Raw genomic sequence first — 20,873 nt, forward strand, 5'->3', positions numbered from 1 at the left:
GCTTTGGCTATTACTATTATTATTTACATTAAGTAAGTTATAACTCCCCTGATCACCGAACAATAAACATAGATAGGATATTTGTAGCACAATCGGAGGCTTTGATTTTGAAAGCGCCAGTACCCATATTATCCAGAGCCATTTAGATAGATCCCTCTCAGTTGCGCTTCAGTTATTCTATTTTCCCACATTGTCGCGTTTGCTGTGAACTTTAATTTTGAAAACTCCAGAACCGGTGATAGCCGGAAGTGACTTTTATTCTCTGCAGTGTTGTTGTCTTGCCTCCACAGCGTTGTGCGCACGGAGTGAAGTCGGAATAGTTTTACTGACATTTAGTATTTAAATAGCGCCTTAGAGCGTTTTCTGGTACCATGTATGATCCAGATGAGGGTAAGGACGTGTTACTTTGAGTGAGTCGTGAACGAGGATATTATAGTGAGCTATATTGTATGGAGCTCACCTTAGCTTTCATTCATACCAGAGCCAGGCTAATATAACTAGCCGGCTAAGGTAGCCGAAGCTAATGGCGCGCTACTTTGACGCGACTTGCTTGAGTTTTGCTCAAATGCTAGCTCTATAGCTGGTATATAAAGTTGTTTTGGAATCTAATCCCTTTATTTAACCCTTTGGGAATGTATGTGTTTATAAATGCATTCAAATACAATGTGCATACATCAGATCTACATAAATATAAGTAACGTCTTATACTTTTTGGGTTTGTCGGGATGGAAGTGTCTCTCTTTCCATTTTATCTATAAGTATATCAAACATACCATATAGCAAAACCCAGCATTCATTTTTAACTGTAATTTCCCCTTTGCTGAATCATCTCTCTTAATTCCAGAGACCCAGTATGACGAAGATGAAGATGAAATCACCTCCGATTTGTGGCAAGAAGCCTGTTGGATTGTTATCAGGTAGCTAATCTTTCAGATATATAATTCTGTTGTCATAAGTATGATTAGGAAAATCGAATTGTATGGTCATGCCCTGGCATTTTAGTTTAGCCTATAATTTGGCTTAAAAAAAGAGTGTATTGCATGCTTTGTAGTCGATTAATATATTGTACTGTCAGCCATACTTCTTGACATACACAGTCTTGTCAGACTTGAACAATATTCAGTACACATTACAGATCTTGGTATTGTTGTTGGTAACAGAAAAAATGTCCTCTTGTTGTAGCTCGTACTTTGACGAGAAGGGTCTGGTGCGACAGCAGCTGGACTCATTCGATGAGTTCATCCAGATGTCCGTCCAGAGGATCGTGGAGGACGCCCCACCCATCGACCTGCAGGCTGAGGCACAGCACACCTCCGGGGAGGTGGAGGATCCGGTGAGAGCCACAGCTAATGATAATAATCATCATCATTAATAGTAATATTTTTTAATAATAACATTGCTGTTGCTTCTCACTCCCCAAGTTCCTGGTCACATATGGATTTAGACTTGGGATAGGAAACGTGATGTCAATTAATTCCATTACACGTTTTCCTTAACATTAAAATAGACTGCAGGTGACTTTAATTGCAGTTGGTGGGTTTGGTAGCTTGAATCAAAAATCTCATGCCCCCTTATTTCTTGTCTACACAGCCACGCTACCTGCTGAAGTTTGAGCAGATCTACCTGTCCAAGCCCACCCACTGGGAGAGAGACGGCGCCCCATCTCCCATGATGCCCAACGAAGCTCGCCTTCGCAACCTCACGTACGTTCTCCTCTCTTCAGACCCAGTGTTGGTCCTCGCATACGGGACAGGTTTTCCCTGCTTTTTCAGTGCGGTGTGTTCAACACGTCTCGTCTCCTCCCGTGTGGCGTTCAGGTACTCGGCCCCTCTCTACGTGGACATCACCAAAACCATCATCAAGGAGGGCGAGGACCAGCTGCTGACCCAGCACCAGAAGACCTTCATCGGTAAAATCCCCATCATGCTCCGCTCCACCTACTGCCTGCTCAGCGGCCTGACGGATCGTGATCTGTGTGAGCTCAACGAGTGTCCCCTGGACCCCGGGGGCTACTTCATCATCAACGGCTCCGAGAAGGTGAGGGGTTGATAGAGTGCCGACGTAGTAACGCTGCGGTGCCACTTCTTAGCCCAATTTGATCGTTTTTCCTCAAAAGGGATTTGGGGAACAGGTCTGGCTGGTTAATGTGCGCCACGGGGAATGTTACTCTAACTAACTTTATCTTTTAATGGCGCTTTTCCACCGGCGGTTGCACTTCGGACCCAGCAATCCTCAGCCCAGTAGTGAGGGTGCGGTATAGCCCAGCTCAGTTACGGCTCGCGTTTCCACCTCCGACAGTACCCTTATGGTAGGACGGGGTTTAAGCCGGATGGCGATAGCCGCTGCAGCTACGGTAGCATCGTGACCTCATAGCAGCCCGACACAGTGTAGCCTGCTATTAAATCCAAGGAAAAAGAAGAACGCGACACATTAAAAGAGCCACAATGTAGGACGTCCAAGAAGGACGTCAAATTTTTGCGCAACATTTTCTTCAATAATCGAAGCTTTCGCCGGTGTACAGAATTACCTTGCGGTTACTGCGTTTGTTTGTTATTATTATTATCCCCCTGCCGGGCGGAACTGACAATTCTGTCGACCAATCAACGGACGGCGTGTGTAGCTCACACTTGCCGGCACCCTTCCAGGCGTCTCAGTACCCCAACGGAGGAGTATTGCGGGACGAGTACGACTCAATACGGCTCAGTCCGGATCACGCCCACTTTTGCCGGTTGAAATGTCTGCACCTTTGCAGACTGAACAGACCCGCACCCTTTGGTGGAAATGCGCCATAAGAAAAGCCTCTATTATCCCCCGAGTGGGAAATTAACAGATTTTTGGCCAGTTTATTTTGTTAATAGGATTTGGAATTTCTTTATATTGTTGTTCATGGTTTTGATATCAGGTGTGTGTGTGTGTGTGTGCATATATATAATAGGTATCATACATGAATACATTCTTCTCAGGTCCTGATCGCCCAGGAGAAGATGGCCACCAACACAGTGTATGTGTTTGCCAAGAAGGACTCCAAGTACGCCTACACAGGGGAGTGCCGGTCCTGCCTGGAGAACTCCTCTCGCCCCACCAGCTCCATCTGGGTCAGCATGATGGCCAGAGGAGGTCAGGTGAGAACACGCCCACAGCTACCTGGAAACCCTCTTCTGGATGTACTGACTATCCCCTGTAGTGTGGTGGTGGTTAACCTTTACTCTCACCTGAACAAACTGAATCTCACCTGTAGAGTAGTTGTTGGTCACCTGTAAACTCTCACCTGAACTGTAGTTGTGTGGATTTGGATTAAGTAACTCCAATTAGCTGGCACAATTTCGTCCTTCCGAACTTCCTTCCTTGTCCTTAATAACGCTATTTAAGAAACATTTCATTGGCACATATATTGGGATTTTCCGAGTGGGTCTCTTTTGGCTGTCAATGTTGGGCTTCAATCTGAGAAACCTTTCTATCCTAATGGGAACATTTCCCCCTCCTCCCCCCCCGTCCTGCTTTCAGGGAGTAAAGAAGAGCGCCATTGGTCAGAGGATCGTGTCCACACTGCCGTACATTCGGCAGGAAGTGCCCATCATCATCGTGTTCCGAGCGCTGGGGTTCGTGTCCGACAGAGACATCCTGGAGCACATCATCTACGACTTCGACGACCCCGAGATGATGGAGATGGTAAACACTGTGAACCTCCCGCCGCTTATAAGGCGCCGATTCCCTGACAAGTCTGTGTGTCTGACATCGATATGGATCAATGTGTCCGTCAGGTAAAACCCTCTCTGGATGAGGCCTTCGTGATCCAGGAGCAGAATGTGGCTCTCAACTTCATCGGCTCCAGAGGTGCCAAGCCCGGTGTCACCAAGGAGAGGAGGATCAAGTATGCCAAGGAGGTGCTGCAGAAGGAGGTGCTGCCCCACGTGGGAGTGAGCGACTTCTGCGAGACCAAGAAGGCCTACTTCCTGGGGTAGGGGAATCAAAAAAAAAAGAAAATAAGAAAAATGCACACAATGTAGGACTAGATAAAGATGTAAACATTGGTTACAGTTGAGGTACATTGACATTATTGATGCCAAACATTACGACAGTTAAACATAACTTCATGGTATGGTCTTCTGAAGCCTTTGCTTTACATAGAAAAAAGTTTACACTGTGTCAAAGTTAATACTTCAACTGGCATCGAGTGAAAGTAAAACACATGATCAAACATGACCTCCTGTAAGGCTGAAATATGTTATTTGTGCTTCATATTCAACTTTTCTTCTTTCAGGTACATGGTTCACAGACTTCTCTTGGCTGCCCTTGGAAGAAGAGAGCTGGATGACAGGGATCACTATGGCAACAAGAGGCTGGACCTGGCCGGCCCGCTATTGGCTTTCCTTTTCAGAGGGTGGGTCTTGACACAATCTATTTTGTTTTCAATGTCTTGATTGGATCTCACATTTGTATATCATTTAAATAATTTGATGAATTTGAATATGGGTTCTTCTGCAATGGTTGAAGACCTTCTGAAAAGCATCTTCTCTTTGAGTCCCAGATGCTAATTCTTTACGTATAACATATTTACGGATTTCCTCAGTGTTGACTAGGGCTGGGTATTGCCAGGTACCTTTCAATTCAATTTGATTCTTTAGGTCTTCATTTGATTCGATATTGATCCAATTGCTTCGATATCGATTCAATAATACGTGCAAAATACCTAAATATTATTTAGAATTAACCTTTTCAAAATGAATTAACTATTTCATTGTGCTTTAACTAGCGAAAAGGTATTGTTCCTGAGCTAAACTTGCAGCATAAAACTAATAATCATAACATGGACAAATGTAAAAGGGCATGTACATTTAGGAATACTCGCTTCAAGATTACAATGACTGAGTATGCTTCTTTTTAAAAAAAACTTTATTTTTATTTTATGGAAATAATCTATTTCAAAAAAAGTTCTGAATCTAAATTTAATGGAGAACAATTAAATTGCGGTGAATTGATGAATCGATATTTTTACCCAGCCCTAGTGTTGACACACAAGTGGACGATCTCTTCTTGTTTCCAGGATGTTCAAGAACCTTCTGAAGGAGATCCGCATCTACGCCCAAAAGTTCATCGACCGCGGGAAGGACTTCAACCTGGAGCTGGCCATCAAGACACGCATCATCTCTGACGGCCTCAAGTACTCCCTGGCCACAGGCAACTGGGGAGACGTGAAGAAGGCCCATCAGGCCAGGGCGGGAGTATCCCAGGTGAGATGACGCGCTTCCCTAGCCTACTATCAGATGCTTTCATCCACACTAACTCAGTGGAGTCGGACACATGTCATTAAGAAGCAGGTAGGGCTTATTTCTCATGCACATGGATTTCTACAGGTGGGAGGCCGACATTAGGGATGGAACCTAGGGCCCTTTGAGGGTGGGAGCAAACGCGCTATCCTGAAACTAAACCGGTTTCTGTTTTTCCGTCAGGTGTTGAACAGGTTGACCTTCGCCTCCACGCTGTCTCATCTGCGGCGCCTCAACTCGCCCATCGGAAGGGACGGCAAGCTGGCCAAGCCCCGGCAGCTGCACAACACCCTGTGGGGGATGATCTGTCCCGCAGAGACCCCCGAGGTACGGTGCTCGCGGTGGGACTCGTGTTACCAAACGCGGCTCTTACAAACCCTCTTTGCTGTTCAGTATTTAGTAGGGGTGTCACGATGCACTCGGCTCACGAGACGAGACACGATATTCGGTTCACGAGAACGAGACGAGACGAGATTTTAAGAAAACTACAATGACAAAATATTTGACTGGACCAACAGACTTTTATTTAACCGAGTTGCACATGCATTTTGAAATGTTTTATTATAACTCTTTACATGCATGAAATTGAAACTAAAACTAACATTTATAAAAGTTGAAGTAAAATAAATTAAATTAAATAGTTCTCTTTTTTTCAAGTGCAAACAATATTATGTGCAAAACCAAATCAAAGTCAAATCAAATCAAAAAAAAAATCAAAGAGACCCCAAAACTCCCTCGGGATGGGAGTTTTGTAACCAAACATGGCTCTTAAAAACCCTCTTTACTGTTCAGTATTTAGCCATTCTGCCGATACATTTATCCAAAACGAAGGTAGCATCAATTTGTAGAGGCACGTCATTTAAGAGCAGCTTGCTCTAGAAGACGTAGAGGTAGACTGCATCAACGGTCGGCCGGTAATCAAACACCTCGACTATGTTGCCCCCACACACAATCAATACTGGAGCAACTACCAAATGGCAGGATGTCTTTCTGGTTGTAAAGGCCTTGTCCCCCCTGTCCTGTTGATGCAGGGGCATGCTGTAGGCCTGGTGAAGAACCTGGCCCTCATGGCCTACATCTCTGTGGGCTCCCAGCCCTCTCCCATCCTGGAGTTCTTGGAGGAGTGGAGCATGGAGAACTTGGAGGAGATCTCCCCGGCTGCCATTGCAGAGTTAGTCACACACACACACAAGCCCGCATACAAAGACACACAGACATCTTTGGGGCTCTTATAGTTGAATATTGTCTGATTGATCGGGGGTTTCTGATTGCAGCGCCACTAAGATCTTTGTGAACGGCTGCTGGGTGGGGATCCACAAGGACCCCGAGCAGCTGATGAACACCCTGAGGAAGCTTCGCAGGCAGATGGACATCATCGTCTCTGAGGTAACCGGGACCAAGATTATTATGGGCTGTTGGGCAGCACGGGGCCTCGTGCTGCTAAACTAAACTCCTGTTGAGTGTATGAATTAAGAATAGGATTTATGTGATAATATCATGAATATCTTCTTTCAGTACTTTTTACTTTTACTTTTTAAATGAACCACTATAGAATATTCTGCAATGAAACGTATGAGATTGTGAGTGGAGTAGCTGCTGAAACAAACCTGGAGGCGCCTTCTACGTTGTTGTTCCAACCCTACATCAGGGATGCCACGATCATCAAGACACACTAATTGGAATAGTGTGACTGCATTGACATGCTGGATGTGTGTGTGTGCGCGTGCGTTCCCAGGTGTCGATGATCCGGGACATCCGAGAGCGAGAGATCCGGATCTACACGGACGCCGGCCGCATCTGTCGGCCCCTGCTCATCGTGGAGAAACAGAAGCTGCTGCTGAAGAGGAGACACATCGACCAGCTCAAGGAGCGAGAGTACAACAACTACAGGTGAGCTGGCCCTGGACGCCGCCACCGCCCGCTTTCGACTCGCCGTCGCTCCTCAGTGGCCCAAAGTCAATGTACAAAGTATGATGTCATCGTTTTGTGTGAAAGTGGTGTGCCCCCGCCATCCAGAATTTGAATCTTGGCAATATGTTAGCTACCTGAGGCTTACTAAACGCAACACCCACTGGCCGCTGCCGAGTGACCCTAGTGGTCTAACGTGTGTGTGTGTGTGTGTGTGTGTGTGTGTGTGTGTGTGTGTGTGTGTGTGTGTGTGTGTGTGTGTGTGTGTGTGTGTGTGTGTGTGTGTGTGTGTGTGTGTGTGTGTGTGTGTGTGTGTGTGTGTGTGTGTGTGCGCGCCAGTTGGCAGGACCTGGTTGCCAGCGGCGTGGTGGAGTACATCGACACCCTGGAGGAGGAGACGGTCATGCTGGCCATGACCCCCGATGACCTCCAGGAGAAGGGCGTGGCCTACTGCTCCACCTACACCCACTGTGAGATCCACCCCTCCATGATCCTGGGAGTGTGCGCCTCCATCATCCCCTTCCCCGATCACAACCAGGTATCAGCAATACGGCCCTCTAAGTGGTGTGTGTGTGTGTGTGTGTGTGTGTGTGTGTGTGTGTGTGTGTGTGTGTGTGTGTGTGTGTGTGTGTGTGTGTGTGTGTGTGTGTGTGTGTGTGTGTGTGTGTGTGTGTGTGTGTGTGTGTGTGTGTGTGTGTGTCAAGGGTTGATGAAGCTGGTCAGATACTCTGATATAATTGTCGATTTATGATGATTTCGCTGTCATCTCCTTCATGCAGTCTCCCAGGAACACGTACCAGTCTGCTATGGGTAAGCAGGCCATGGGCGTGTACATCACCAACTTCCACGTGCGCATGGACACACTGGCCCATGTGCTGTACTACCCCCAGAAACCTCTGGTCACCACCCGCTCCATGGAGTACCTGCGCTTCAGAGAACTGCCAGCAGGTGGGGCTGTTTATTTATTGTCTACTCGTTATAAACTTCCATTCCCAATGGTCTTATATTTGTAGGATTTTGGTGATCGATTGGAATGCCTACATCTTATGGAGTCTAGAATTTACTCTTACTTTTAATTTAAGATATAGTATTTTACGATATAAGTGTACAAAGGCACAATATTACATTTTTGAATGCTAGCAATTTCTGGAATGATTTGAACTTTGGTGGTGTGTGTCAGGCATCAACTCCATCGTGGCCATCGCTTCCTACACGGGTTACAACCAGGAGGACTCTGTCATCATGAACAGGTCTGCCGTAGACCGGGGATTCTTCAGGTCAGTCAGCTCCTCCGTCTGCATGGCTACGTCTCTCTCATTTAGTCCATGACCCGTGACATTTGTATCTTTGGGTAAAGCAACGCCGCTTAATGTTAATTTATTCGGTCTTCTCCAAGGGCATCAAACTATATAAGTGATGATCACTTATAGACACAAACATAACGTCTAAATAAACCTGAGTCTGAACCACTCCTACTGACGGCATGAAGCCTGCTCCAGGTCTGTCGGCAGTTCCCACAGTGGTGGTGGGGATGATGATGATGAAGATGATGAGGATGGACTAGTAGGTTTACAGGTGCTTATGTTGTCCGGCAGGTCTGTGTTCTACCGCTCCTACAAAGAGCAGGAGTCCAAGAAGGGCTTCGACCAGGAGGAGATCTTCGAGAAGCCCACCCGGGAAACCTGCCAGGGTACGCGGAACGCGCAGCGCACAGCGCTCGGGATCGCCGCAGTCGCTGGTCCAGTCGCCATAGGGACCATCTGCCATGATGCGACCAAAACAAAACCATTGAATCAGAATCACTTTTATGACATCTCATTGTACAGTACACAAGAGTACAATTCTTAGGCTTGGTTCCTCAACATACACATAGCAGCATTGTGTTTTAGTTTCATTCATGCAATGGACTTTGATCCAAATGTGGGCTTCCCTTCAGTAAAGCTTTAACTTTATTAACAAACTTCATTAATCCCAGAAGGGAAATTCGGGTGTCCCAGCCGCAGAATTGGAGGACAGTAAATCATTAAAAATAAAATAAATGTACAACAAGAACAATAACATAATGGCGGATGTGAATGTTAACCTTTACATCCCATCGTATACGATACGCCTCATTGTACCAGGTTGACAGTGCATCATGTAGCGTTGAATCACCGTCGACTTTGGCATCAAACCAAGCGCCCTCCTTCATACCCTCTGGTGGGGGTGACCATCGCCGCTGCGTCACAAGCCCCTCCCCCTGTCCCCCACCAGGCATGCGGCACGCCATCTACGACAAGCTGGACGACGACGGGCTGATTGCGCCGGGCGTGCGCGTCTCCGGCGAGGACGTGATCATCGGCAAGACGGTGACGCTGCCGGAGAACGACGACGAGCTGGACAGCACCAACCGGCGCTACACCAAGCGCGACTGCAGCACCTTCCTGCGCACCAGCGAGACGGGCATCGTGGACCAGGTCATGGTCACCCTCAACCAGGAGGGCTACAAGTTCTGCAAGATCAGGGTGAGCCCCCCGGGGAGGAGACACAGACCGCTGAGGGTGGGGGTGGTCCCAGAGCTGGCTCATGAGGACATGACGGCGCGGTTGTTTGGGTTTAAAGAGTCTCACAAAATCACAATTATTGTTCTTAACGAGAATCCGTTCAACGGAATGAATACTTTTTTACTCATGAAGTCTAATGCACCGAGCGAATTCCAACACACACACACACACACACACACACACACACACACACACACACACACACACACACACACACACACACACACACACACACACACACACACACACACACACACACACACACACACACACACAGAGACACACACACACACACAGAGAGAGAGAGACACACAGACAGAGAGAGAGATGTTGTCTTGATATCCTGCCCTCGTGGAGCATCTCTGTCGTTCCCTATCAATCAGTCTAAACCAGATCATTAAACCCTCGTATTACACGAGCTGCAGAGCGGTGGCTGTTGACCAATGGGGTATGCGTAACTCTTCCCCTGCGTCGCCCCAGCTGAACAGTCCCTCAGGCCTGCGTGTCACAGCCTGTCTCTCCGTCTGTCTCTCCGTCTGTGTCTCCGTCTGTCTCTCCGTCTGTCTCTCCGTCTGTCTCTCCGTCTGTCTCTCCGTCTGTCTCTCCGTCTCCCCTGGCCACAGGTCCGCTCCGTCCGCATCCCCCAGATCGGAGACAAGTTTGCCAGCCGACACGGACAGAAGGGTACCTGCGGAATCCAGTACCGACAAGAGGTAAAACCACATCCTCATGCACGGTGCGGGAATGTGGAGGGATATCTGATCGAAATGCTGGCCAGTAGGGCTGGGGTAAAACAATCACAAAGAATTGCAAAAAACGTTAATATTTTCTTTGTTTTTCGTGCGTCTTATTGCGTTTACATTCATGAAATCTGTTGATATTCAAATATAAAAAATTATGATCTTTTACACACTCCAGGGGTGGACTGGGACAAAAATTCAGCCCTGGCATTTTCTGTCCAGACCAGCCCACTACATTATCAGCACTAGGGGTGGGACGAGACGAACGGGAAGAACCCTGTATGTACTTTATTAAAACGATTTAATCAAGTACATACATCCTGCTATTTGCACTGCAAATAGCAGTGCAAATTGCTATTTGTGTCTCTTGTGCTGTTGACAAGAAAGGTGTGAAACCTGAACAGGAAGTTAACGGACATCCTGTGGTCGCTGCATCTCCATCCCCCATATCTACATAGCTACAAAACGCTTGTTAAATATCACACTTGATCCAACGCTAATTTCTCTCTTGCAGTCTTTAGTCTGTGAATGGGAAAATCTTTTTGTGTAAGCCCAGCATTAGTTAAAACCAGACTCGGACAATAATAACAAAATATCCTGACAAATAATCTGAATAGAAACATATTACAGACAGTAGCAGCTTTAGAGCTGAAACGCATTTGTTTAAACTGTGACTCAGTCATTGTGAAACCATAAATAGAGAATACATTTTTTTTATCTGTAGCTGCGAGAAAAAGTCTAAGACATGAATTACTTACTCGTGGGAGTCGCGGACTCCCACGACTCCGGCCCAGGCCATGAGGTCCCGCCCACCCTGGTTTGTGTTGTGATTGACAGCACTGTCAGGGCTCTCTGAGCCTGCAGCCCATGATTGATTGACAATGACAAACATAGACCAATAATCTGTGTCGATGCTGGCCACACACTGCTAGCCCTCTGTTGCCCATTGGCCGGCCTAATTGGAGGAAATTTAGAGAGAGAGAAAAAAAAAAACATAGCGGACCAGACCGGCCCACATTGGGTCAACGGCCCACCGGGACGATGCCCGGTATGCCAGATGGCCAGTCCACCCCTGACACACTCTACTATGCTTCAATACATACATTTTCTTAGTACATAGCGAACTGGAGTAGTTTGTGAAATGTGCACCCCTAAGTACTGATTCATTAGTTTATTTTGAATCGGGAATCAAGAATCATTTTTTGAATTGAATCGTGACCCTCAAGAATCAACATTTAGTTGGGAGATACTAAAGGAATCACACCCCGTGTCCAGATAGTGTAGGCCCGCGGTTGGCGTGTCTGACCGAGGAGCCAAAAGGATTCTGTGTTTAAACCCCGTTGGGAGACAAACCGCTACCTGCTCATTCATGATGCATCTCATTCCAATATAATCGCCTTAGTCTCTTTGACTACAAGCTAAGTAACTAACGATGAATAAACACGGGTAGACAGTCTTCTAGACCCATAGTTTCCCTGACCTTTTGTTACCTATCTACCTTCCTTTTATCAACCTCGCAAAACCAGCCCATTCTGCTTCTCTGCATGTTAGCCCTAGCTCTTTATTAATCCGGAGAGCCTTCTGCGGCTCATGTGTGGGAACAAATTTGCTTTGTAAAGCGGTCTTAATCAATAGGTCTCAATCCAAAGAGCCGTCCGCGGGTGATGTGTCTTCTAGCCTCTTTGTGTGTTTGCTCTTTAGGATATGCCCTTCACGTGTGAGGGGATCACGCCAGACATCATCATCAACCCCCACGCTATCCCCTCTCGAATGACAGTCGGTCACTTGATCGAGTGTCTGCAGGGCAAGGTAAGTGCGTGTGTGTGTGTGTGTGAGACAGACGAAAAGTTATAGTGCTGCACAACCTAGTTTCAGAGTATAGAATCTGAAATTCAATGTTAACAATTCTGTAGATAAATGTATTTCTAAAGTTCCCTGTGTGTGTGTGTGTGTGTCAGCACTTTAAATGGCTATATAAATGCACTCTATGGAGCATCCGTCTCCATCCAACAGTCTGCCTACACTGTTGATGTTGTCCAGTATCCTGTTTACTTTGCACTGCAAGGCTGGATCTTGTATCACAGTACGCCTTGAGAGCCAATCACAGCTAGCCCCACGCTGACGCCGTCGCTCTGTGTTCAGCCCGGCCCGAGGTCCCACTGTCGACCAGCGCGACTCTAGTATATTGGGTACACTGAGATTAACTAGTCGGACGCCAACGTTACTCTAGGCATGTTTATTGTCGACCCGGGCACAGGGCACTCCAGCACAACTCTGACCAACGAGTCAACTGATCAATCGTACATCAACTCTGAACCCACCCATTTAGTTAAATCTTTTCTAAATTAAACACTGCTCCATGTAAAACGTTGACGTGATTCCGTCTCGTTCTGTCCCTTTTCCCCCGTGCACGCGCAGGTTTCTGCAAACAAGGGCGAGATCGGCGACGCCACGCCGTTCAACGACGCGGTCAACGTGCAGAAGGTCTCCAACCTGCTGTCCGAGTACGGCTACCACCTGAGGGGTAACGAGGTAAAGCCAGAGCACTCATTCTCCTCTGTACCGCTCTCCAGTGAGATGGGGTTACCGTTGACAATATGTAAGGTTGTTGTGTGTTCCCACAAATTAATGGCAGGCTCGACTTGGTGCGTGGGAAATGGATACAGACTAACACCCGTTTGTTCGTTCATTCATTCACTATTTATGAGTGTGTTTGAGAGGCAATTGTAGGTGCATGAGCAGCTCAGTGTAACTCACCGAGTAAACACTGGGGGTTATGTACACTACTATGTCATACTGGATTCGGTTTTCTACGTTTTTGTTGTTGTGTGGTACCCGTTCGGGTCTTGATACGAAGTCGGAGCTGGCGATCCTATCCCTAATATCAGGCATTGTGCCACAGAGCCCTCCCTCTCCCACAGGTCTGATACGACGGCTCACTGCGCGCCACGCCTGATGTCCAAGCGCTCTCCGTCTCTTCCACTGCAGGTCCTCTACAACGGCTTCACCGGCCGCAAGCTCACCTCCCAGATCTTCATCGGGCCCACATACTACCAGCGCCTCAAGCACATGGTGGACGACAAGATCCACTCCCGGGCCCGAGGGCCGGTCCAGATCCTCAACAGACAGCCCATGGAGGGCAGATCGCGGTAGGAACCCACTGCCTTCCTTTGTCTCCGTCTTTCCAACATTCTGTCTCTCTCGTGCTGTTTCTCTCTCTCTTTACGTCTCTCTGTCACTAACTCTTTATTTGCCCGATGCGCTCTCTCTTTCTTGCTGGTCCACCTCTATCTCACTCTCTCTTCATTTCCCCGTTTGTCTCTGTCTTGTCTGTCTGTCCCTCCTCCTTCCCTGTTTCTCATACTCCTTCTCTCCCCTCACCCAACCAATCGTGTTCTACCCTCCTCCCAGTGATGGCGGTCTGCGTTTCGGTGAGATGGAGCGTGATTGTCAGATCGCCCACGGCGCCGCCCAGTTCCTGAAGGAGCGTCTGTTCGAGGCGTCCGACCCCTACCAGGTGCACGTGTGCAACCTGTGCGGCCTCATGGCCATCGCCAACACGCGCACCCACACCTACGAGTGTCGCGGCTGCCGCAACAAAACCCAGGTACGCCAACGGGCCACGGCCACCTCCCTTGTTGCACACGTCTCCCTCTGAGCCACTGCTCTGTTTTCCTGTCTGCGCTACTCATGGTCATGTATCCAAACAAAATGCAATCAATCAATGACTGGTTAACTAATTACTTATTAACGTCAGCAAACTCGCAACTTGAGTAACACACAGCAGTCGCTGAGGGGCCTTAAGTGACTTGGTGTAGTGACGCGAACGTGAGGGTGTGAAAAAACTAAGTACAGAATGCTGCTTCTCTCCATGCCGCTGAATGAGCCACAGCGCCTCAGCATGATATTTATTTTAGTCAGCGTTTCCGTTTTGTCCTCTGTGGTCTCAGATCTCGCTGGTGCGGATGCCCTACGCCTGCAAGCTCCTCTTCCAGGAGCTCATGTCCATGAGCATCGCCCCCCGCATGATGACCTCCTAGGGCCCGAAGTCGAGCCGAGGTCACCACCTGCCGCCCCGGGTCCACTCGCTCAGACCGCGCTTCTGGGCTTCCGTGAAACACGCAGAGCTCCGCCGGTGTGGAGGAATGTCCCGGACGGATCTAAAGTGTCCACTTCACGACGATCACAAATGGAAAAGCTAGACTCACCAGTAACGCGTAAACTGAAACTCTGTGGAGCTGCTTTACTTTCTTTTTTTAGGTCTTTGTGAAGTCCGGTGTACTGAGAGAGTTCTGGGGAATCATTGATAGTCATGTTCTCTGTTTTGTAAAATTTGAATAAATCTTGCTTTTTATGACCTGGGTTTCATTGCCGTTTGATTAAGTAAGTTAAACTAAAGTGTTTTCTGTGCCTGTCTCTATCCCTAATTTGAACACTACTCTAGTACATGGCTACTACAAAAAGTCACATCACTATCTGCTTTTTAAATCCAATCAGAAATGTATTGAATATTTTCAGCAAATGCTAATTTCAGCCAATCTAAAACCGTTGCAACCGCACGTGTGTTTCTTCCAAGCGGAACTAAGAATGAGGAACCTGTGCGCCATTGCAAAAGTCGCAAGTGGACGAAAGTGGCCCAACGCTTATGAACTTAGCTGAGGGTGTTTGAGAGGTATTTTTTTCCGCTCGTTTTGAAGCCTAATCGCCGCTCCGCTCGTTTCAATGGGAAAAGCGACGATCTGTACATTGAACATTAAGTTCTACATATTTATACTTTGAAATTCGTCCCAGCATTTATACCACAGATACACTAGGGTCTATAGCAGATAACTAGGTTGTCGGCTCATTTTTTAATGCATTTTTCACAATTGACTACCAGATCTTCGAAAATGATGAGCCGAAGCTGCTAACGTTAAAGTTTCATAAAGTAATAAAAGTCCAGCGGGTTGCTGATTGGCTCGCCAAACACCCCCCCCCCCCCCTTCTCAGCCTCTGCCCCCCCACTGGACCTCAGCCCGCTCTCGGCTCCAGCCACCGCTCCAGCCGTTACCACTGCTGGAGCCATGCCCCGCTCCACTGCCTGGAGACACAGGGTCCAGGCAGGGAAGGAGCGTCGTGCCCGGGAGCTCCTCCTTACCTGCAGCCGCTGTGGCCAGCCCGAGACCAGGGAGGACTTCTCTGTATCGCCCCAGGTGTCCTCCATTCGGGCGCGGTCGATCAAAGGGACGGCCATGGTGTCCGTCTCCGCCGCACCCCTCATACGGCGGCGACAGTGGCGAGCCAGCTCCTTGGCGGACAACGTGACCTGGGCGTCCATCCCCTCCGAGGACTGCTTGGCCTCCTTCAGGCGGCTCACGTCCTCGCTGTCCCACTCGAAGATGGCGAAGGACAGCCTGGCCATGAAGAGGCCGTAGAGCTGGTGGCTGTCGGTGGTGACACGTCCAGCCGCACCACCAGCTCGTGCCACTCGCCGTGCGTGGCCGAATTGCCCACGGCGACACAGCAGTCCCGGTCCACATACAGGACCCTCGGAGGGGCCTTCCCGGCTTCCCGGTACCGCTGCATCAGGCCGGCCGGCCGCCATAGGTGAAGACGGACACGAGCACCTGCCCGTATTCGTTGCCAACGTCTTGGTGGAGTCCATCATTAGGATGCCGCCGATAATGGACGTCACCCTGGCCTTGGTCTCGTCCAGCCTGGTCACGGCCTCCAGGACGTACACCCGACCAAACCAGGTGAGCCCGGGCACCTTGAGCAAGGTCGGCAGGGACACGTCGTCCTTCTGGGCCGCTCCGGATGCCCTTGACTGGATGGCGCGATGGAGCACGCCATCCAGTCCCCGGGGTGCTGCTCCGCCAGGGAGGCACGGAGGCGAGACACGCCGTTGCCCAAGGTGCGCTCCTTGAGCATCGCTATCACCACTCAGAACACAGACAGTTAACCGTAGTTAACCACGAGCAACAAAACGCTGGGTAAACGCAGAATGACTTAAAGTGACATAGGACAGAACAGCCGGGAATCGCTGACGGTGAGCAACGTCCAGCTGCTCCAGGATGTCCTGCGACCAGCCCGCCACCTTCTTGTCTCAGGAGGGTCACTGAAGGCACTCTGTGGCCATGTAATACCACCCGCTCCTGTCCTAGACCCTCCGGACGGTCTTGGAGACGCCAGCGTCCATCAGCTTGCGCCCATCAGCGGGGCACTTGAGGTGGTACGCCCACATCCGATACGGAAGCCAGAGGATGAACGGGCACTGGAAGAAGGCGTGAGCTGTGGCGGGGGGGCTGTGTGTAGAGGAGCCGGGCGCCTGGCGGGTACCACCTCAGTCGGGGCGGTGTGGTGAGGACAGCCTTCCCGCTGCTGGGGTCCCTGTGGAACAGCGCCCGGCCCACCCACTCCTGCTGCTCCTCAGGCAGCGTCTTCCTCCAGCTGAGGGGAAGCAGCTGAAACCCACACGCAGCAGACACACACAGTGAGCGGGTGTGAATGTGCAGCAGACAGGCACACATACACACACACATCATATATACACACACACACACACACACACACATTATACAAACTTCTTTGCCGATGGCAGGCCCTCGTGGCCATCGGTCCTGGTGCTGGTCCTCCCAGCGGGACCGCGGCTGGTGGGGCGTCCGTGGACTTGCCTGACGACCCATATCAGCGTTAGGGCGGTGCGGTACACGTGCGGTACAAGTCACTACAAAACGTATACTCAATGGGAGGGTCGACCTCGTCGGCAGCAGCGAGCAGTTCTGCGTCGGTCGGGTCAGAGTAGCAGACGCCTGCAAAGAACGACAACGAGACGACAACATGAACTGATGAAGCACTGTTGTGTTGTTAAAAGTACCTCACAGGCTGTTTTGTAGACGGTGCAGTTACCCGGCCGTGGGGGGACATGTCCTGGCTCCGGTGCTGCCGTGGGCTCAGCGTCCCGGGCCAGCACATATTGCTGCAGGGCCCCCAACTTGGACCTAGCTCCCCCCTTCTGCTTTCTGAGCCAAGCCACAAAGCTGTAGCAGAGCAAAGAAAAAACACACAAAATTAACACACACACACACGCACAAACACAATACTTAGGTTTGACTCTCTTGGTCCTGCGTGCCGTACAGGGACTTGTAGGTCCGGTGCGAGTACACCCCCCCCCCCCCCCACCCCACCCGCGCGTCGTCCAGCCCCCTGGTAGCTCGGGAGCCCTCGCACAACCTACGCCTCACACCTCTGTAGCTTGAGCTGAGGCCGTTTCATGGGAACCAATGTGATGAGGCAAACACTGGAGCTGTGTCTGCTTCTCTGCCATCTCTAACTTCCCCCTTATGACTCATATTACCCTGATAACACAAACCCTAACAACTAGACTTATGAGCAAGGGTCCACCAGCAAAGAATGAAACAGATCTCTTCACATTGACAGTACAACAGAGACATCAAGGTTTAACCTTCAGTTCAGTCATTTAGTAAACTCTGTCCTCTAAAGTGACTTAGCCTGATTATTTTTCCCGAGTCATAATAATAAGTAGGGAGGTAGGGCTTCTTGCAGTGGTGTTTGGACCCTGAACCTTTGGGCTGGGACTCCAACACCCTGCCCTCCTCACTGTCCTTCAAAAGCTTTGAAAACAGTTGACTTAGATTTGAACATGAATTCATAATTGATTTCCTAATTTCTTTCTATGAATAATTATTGATTTTAGGGATTGTACGATTATTATTGGATCTCTGAAGATGCCCAGTATCACAGTACAGTTTAACATTTTCATCCTAATAAAGGAAAGTCCCTTTTAGTTCAGTTATGGTGATGATAAAGTTTGCTCAGCGGTTGCACCACTTCCACTTTTGTGAGGACATGTAAGTCTCATATTAGGCTGGGTTGTGTGTTCCTGTGAACAGACTCCAGTCCTGGACTCCACTGAGACCACACTGAGGTCGAGATGCTCAACATGGGGGCTGTGCTGCTGTTACTAATTGGTGTGGCTGATGGTGAGATCTTTATGGCATTATTACTGTTTTAAATCTTAATGTATTTTATGTAATTTAGTCAGCTATAGTTTTAATTGGTTTAAACATAATGAGTGTCATTTCAACATTTGTTGGGTTAAACCAATTTAGCTTTTATCGTGTGTTAATTCTGGATAAATTGAATCCATTTATTGTTGAATATCATTATTCATTACTCTGCCATTTGCTTTTTGACTTCCCCACAATGTGACTTCTCCTTTGTAATTGCAAAACACAACAGTATTCCCACATATTAGTATTCGGGGTAGGGTAGGGTATTTTCATGACAATCATATGAAAATTATGTATATCAAATCAAATTTAATGAAATATTAACCTTCTATATATATGAGTATAATGTTTCTCTCTGCAATGGCACCCATTGTATTCATAATGTCCACTCCTTTATAGTAATGGTAATAAGAGAGTTCTTGCAGTAATAGTTAGAGGTGGTCTGTGAATCTCAGTGAGATATATCTCCTGTATTGTTTTATTGTCTTCTGTAAACCTCCAGGTGTGAAGACCATCTGCGACGCCACACAGCCAAACATCACAACCCAGTGCATTGGCTCTCTGGGAGGAACCGTTGAGGTCCTGCTGCCTACTAGGACCTCACAAGATGATGTCTACAGACTGAGGAAATACTCTGTTGTGATTTTTAACAACCGCAGTGAGACAACAGACGGGAGATATTCATTTATTGTCAGTTCTGGAAAATTTACTATAAAGGGCGTCAACTTGAAAGACACTGGTGAATACTCAATGGAAGTACATGATGCAGCTGGGATCCAAGTAGCATACACAAAATGTTATTTAACCATTCAAGGTGAGTAACTATATCTTATTTCAGTAGCAGTAGTTATTGGTAATCAGGGTTCATATGTAAACTGTACATCTAATGGAACACATAGTATATCACAGTGGGTTCACAGAGACAACAATACCTTATGCTCTGAGGCCGCTTTGGGATCATTAAACTTCAATTTAATGGGTAAGCAGACTAGCCCATAGATATTAAAATAAAAACGCATATATATATACAAACATAACTTAATTAATTAATAGCCGTCATCAATCATTAAAATGGAATTTAATATCCACCATAGTTAATGAATGAATAAGAGGACGCTATAGTCTGCCTACCCGTTTGTTATTATATATATATATATATATATATATATATATATATATATATATATATATATTTATTTATAAATGTTGTTCACTGTGCCATACTTTTCTTTGTCACAGGGCTCGTCCCTATAATCGCTGGTTCCCTGTCAGCGATGGCTCTGCTCCTGATAGTAGCATTGGGAGTCTACTGGGCAAAAAAGCACAAAACCTCAAGAGGTACGAAGCCCCTTTGCTGAGACAATGTACAGAATAATGTAGCCTACAGTATAATGTCGCACTAACGTAACGGTCGAAGACTGGAATGGAACGGAACGCCAACCAGAGTCTAGGAGGACATTCTGAAGGCGGTACTTCGATAATAACTATTATTATTAGTAACTATTCTTGGATGGCGTTCTGTTCTCTCATTTCCTCATTTGCTCTTCCTCTCCATTCGTGCCGCCCTCCTCTCCGCAGACACCACAGAAGCGGAAGATGTAACCTACGCAGACGTCTCTGTGCTCCAGCGTCAGGGGCAGCGGAGAGAGCAGGGGGAGGGGGAGGTGGAGTACGGGGCGGTCAGGGAGGCTCCAGGCCCCAGGCGGACGCTGGAGACCAATGTGGACGAGTGTGTGGACGCTCAGCCCCAGAGCACGAGGCCCTGAATGCTGTGAACACCCAGAAGGACGCATAGACATTTTCAACCTTTTTACTGACACTCCCATCGTGGCTTCTGAAAGACACAGTCATTGGCCCCCTACGTTCTGATGATTCAGCATTCATTCTATTTGGACATTCAGGCGGAAATTTTGGCTATGCCGACATTACATAATTTTTTATGCTTTACACCACATCTGCTTTCATGTTAATTATTGTATTGTTATTTTAATTATGTGTGTAACCCTTTTCCCTGTTTAATAAAAACACAGATAAAGATTAATATGAGCCAATACTCCTGAAATCTGAATCTGTGAAACCACTTCTATGTAGGCTATGTGAAGGTGCTTGGATTCAGCTGTATGAAATATATTATTTTGAATACAATTGAATGTATAGTTTCTAGCAGCGCGGGAAGGACGAGACGGGAGCCCAGGTTAAGCGGTTAACACACATGACACACTCCATAAAACTACTTAACACAAACGTCTCGGCACGGTGTCTTGAACAACAACTCAAAAGCAACACCAGCCCACCCACAGCGACAAACAAACCCCACGCAGTGTCTCTGCTGCAAAGGACCTAGGAGGGCGCCAGAGGTCCGACTTGCGATTGTCCTAACCATAGATCCTAACCCCCCCCCCC

General features: G+C 48.0%; 2 protein-coding genes across 2 annotated transcripts; both read left to right on the forward strand.

Moving 5' to 3' along the window:
• Positions 1-247: 247 nt before the first annotated feature.
• Positions 248-14,836, forward strand: LOC130390567 (DNA-directed RNA polymerase II subunit RPB2). Its single transcript, XM_056600599.1, has 25 exons — positions 248-390; positions 845-917; positions 1,183-1,333; positions 1,591-1,703; positions 1,818-2,037; positions 2,964-3,122; positions 3,505-3,669; positions 3,762-3,958; positions 4,262-4,381; positions 5,045-5,231; positions 5,451-5,594; positions 6,299-6,438; positions 6,542-6,653; positions 7,003-7,157; positions 7,515-7,713; positions 7,955-8,123; positions 8,356-8,452; positions 8,771-8,865; positions 9,429-9,679; positions 10,342-10,431; positions 12,160-12,267; positions 12,877-12,990; positions 13,447-13,607; positions 13,870-14,065; positions 14,409-14,836. Exons 1-25 carry the CDS (start codon positions 372-374, stop codon positions 14,496-14,498), a joined length of 3,525 nt encoding a protein of 1,174 aa, XP_056456574.1. The 5' UTR covers positions 248-371; the 3' UTR covers positions 14,499-14,836.
• A 3,319-nt stretch (positions 14,837-18,155) lies between these two features.
• On the forward strand, positions 18,156-20,773 carry LOC130390398 (uncharacterized). Its single transcript, XM_056600333.1, has 4 exons — positions 18,156-18,440; positions 18,973-19,284; positions 19,710-19,808; positions 20,049-20,773. Exons 1-4 carry the CDS (start codon positions 18,392-18,394, stop codon positions 20,234-20,236), a joined length of 648 nt encoding a protein of 215 aa, XP_056456308.1. The 5' UTR covers positions 18,156-18,391; the 3' UTR covers positions 20,237-20,773.
• The last annotated feature ends 100 nt before the right edge of the window (positions 20,774-20,873 follow it).

Source organism: Gadus chalcogrammus, chromosome 10 (genome assembly GCF_026213295.1).
Source record: "Gadus chalcogrammus isolate NIFS_2021 chromosome 10, NIFS_Gcha_1.0, whole genome shotgun sequence".
In the NCBI taxonomy this organism is placed as follows: domain Eukaryota; kingdom Metazoa; phylum Chordata; class Actinopteri; order Gadiformes; family Gadidae; genus Gadus; species Gadus chalcogrammus.

Bases quoted from the DNA above. Each gene is read 5' to 3' on its own strand.
- LOC130390398 (XM_056600333.1), top strand. From the start codon at position 18,392: ATGCTCAACATGGGGGCTGTGCTGCTGTTACTAATTGGTGTGGCTGAT. The intron at 19,285-19,709 runs GTGAGTAACTAT...TCTTTGTCACAG, and splicing joins ATGTTATTTAACCATTCAAG to GGCTCGTCCCTATAATCGCT. The intron at 19,809-20,048 runs GTACGAAGCCCC...TCCTCTCCGCAG, and splicing joins AAAGCACAAAACCTCAAGAG to ACACCACAGAAGCGGAAGAT.
- LOC130390567 (XM_056600599.1), top strand. The intron at 7,158-7,514 runs GTGAGCTGGCCC...TGTGCGCGCCAG, and splicing joins CGAGAGTACAACAACTACAG to TTGGCAGGACCTGGTTGCCA. The intron at 12,268-12,876 runs GTAAGTGCGTGT...GTGCACGCGCAG, and splicing joins TCGAGTGTCTGCAGGGCAAG to GTTTCTGCAAACAAGGGCGA.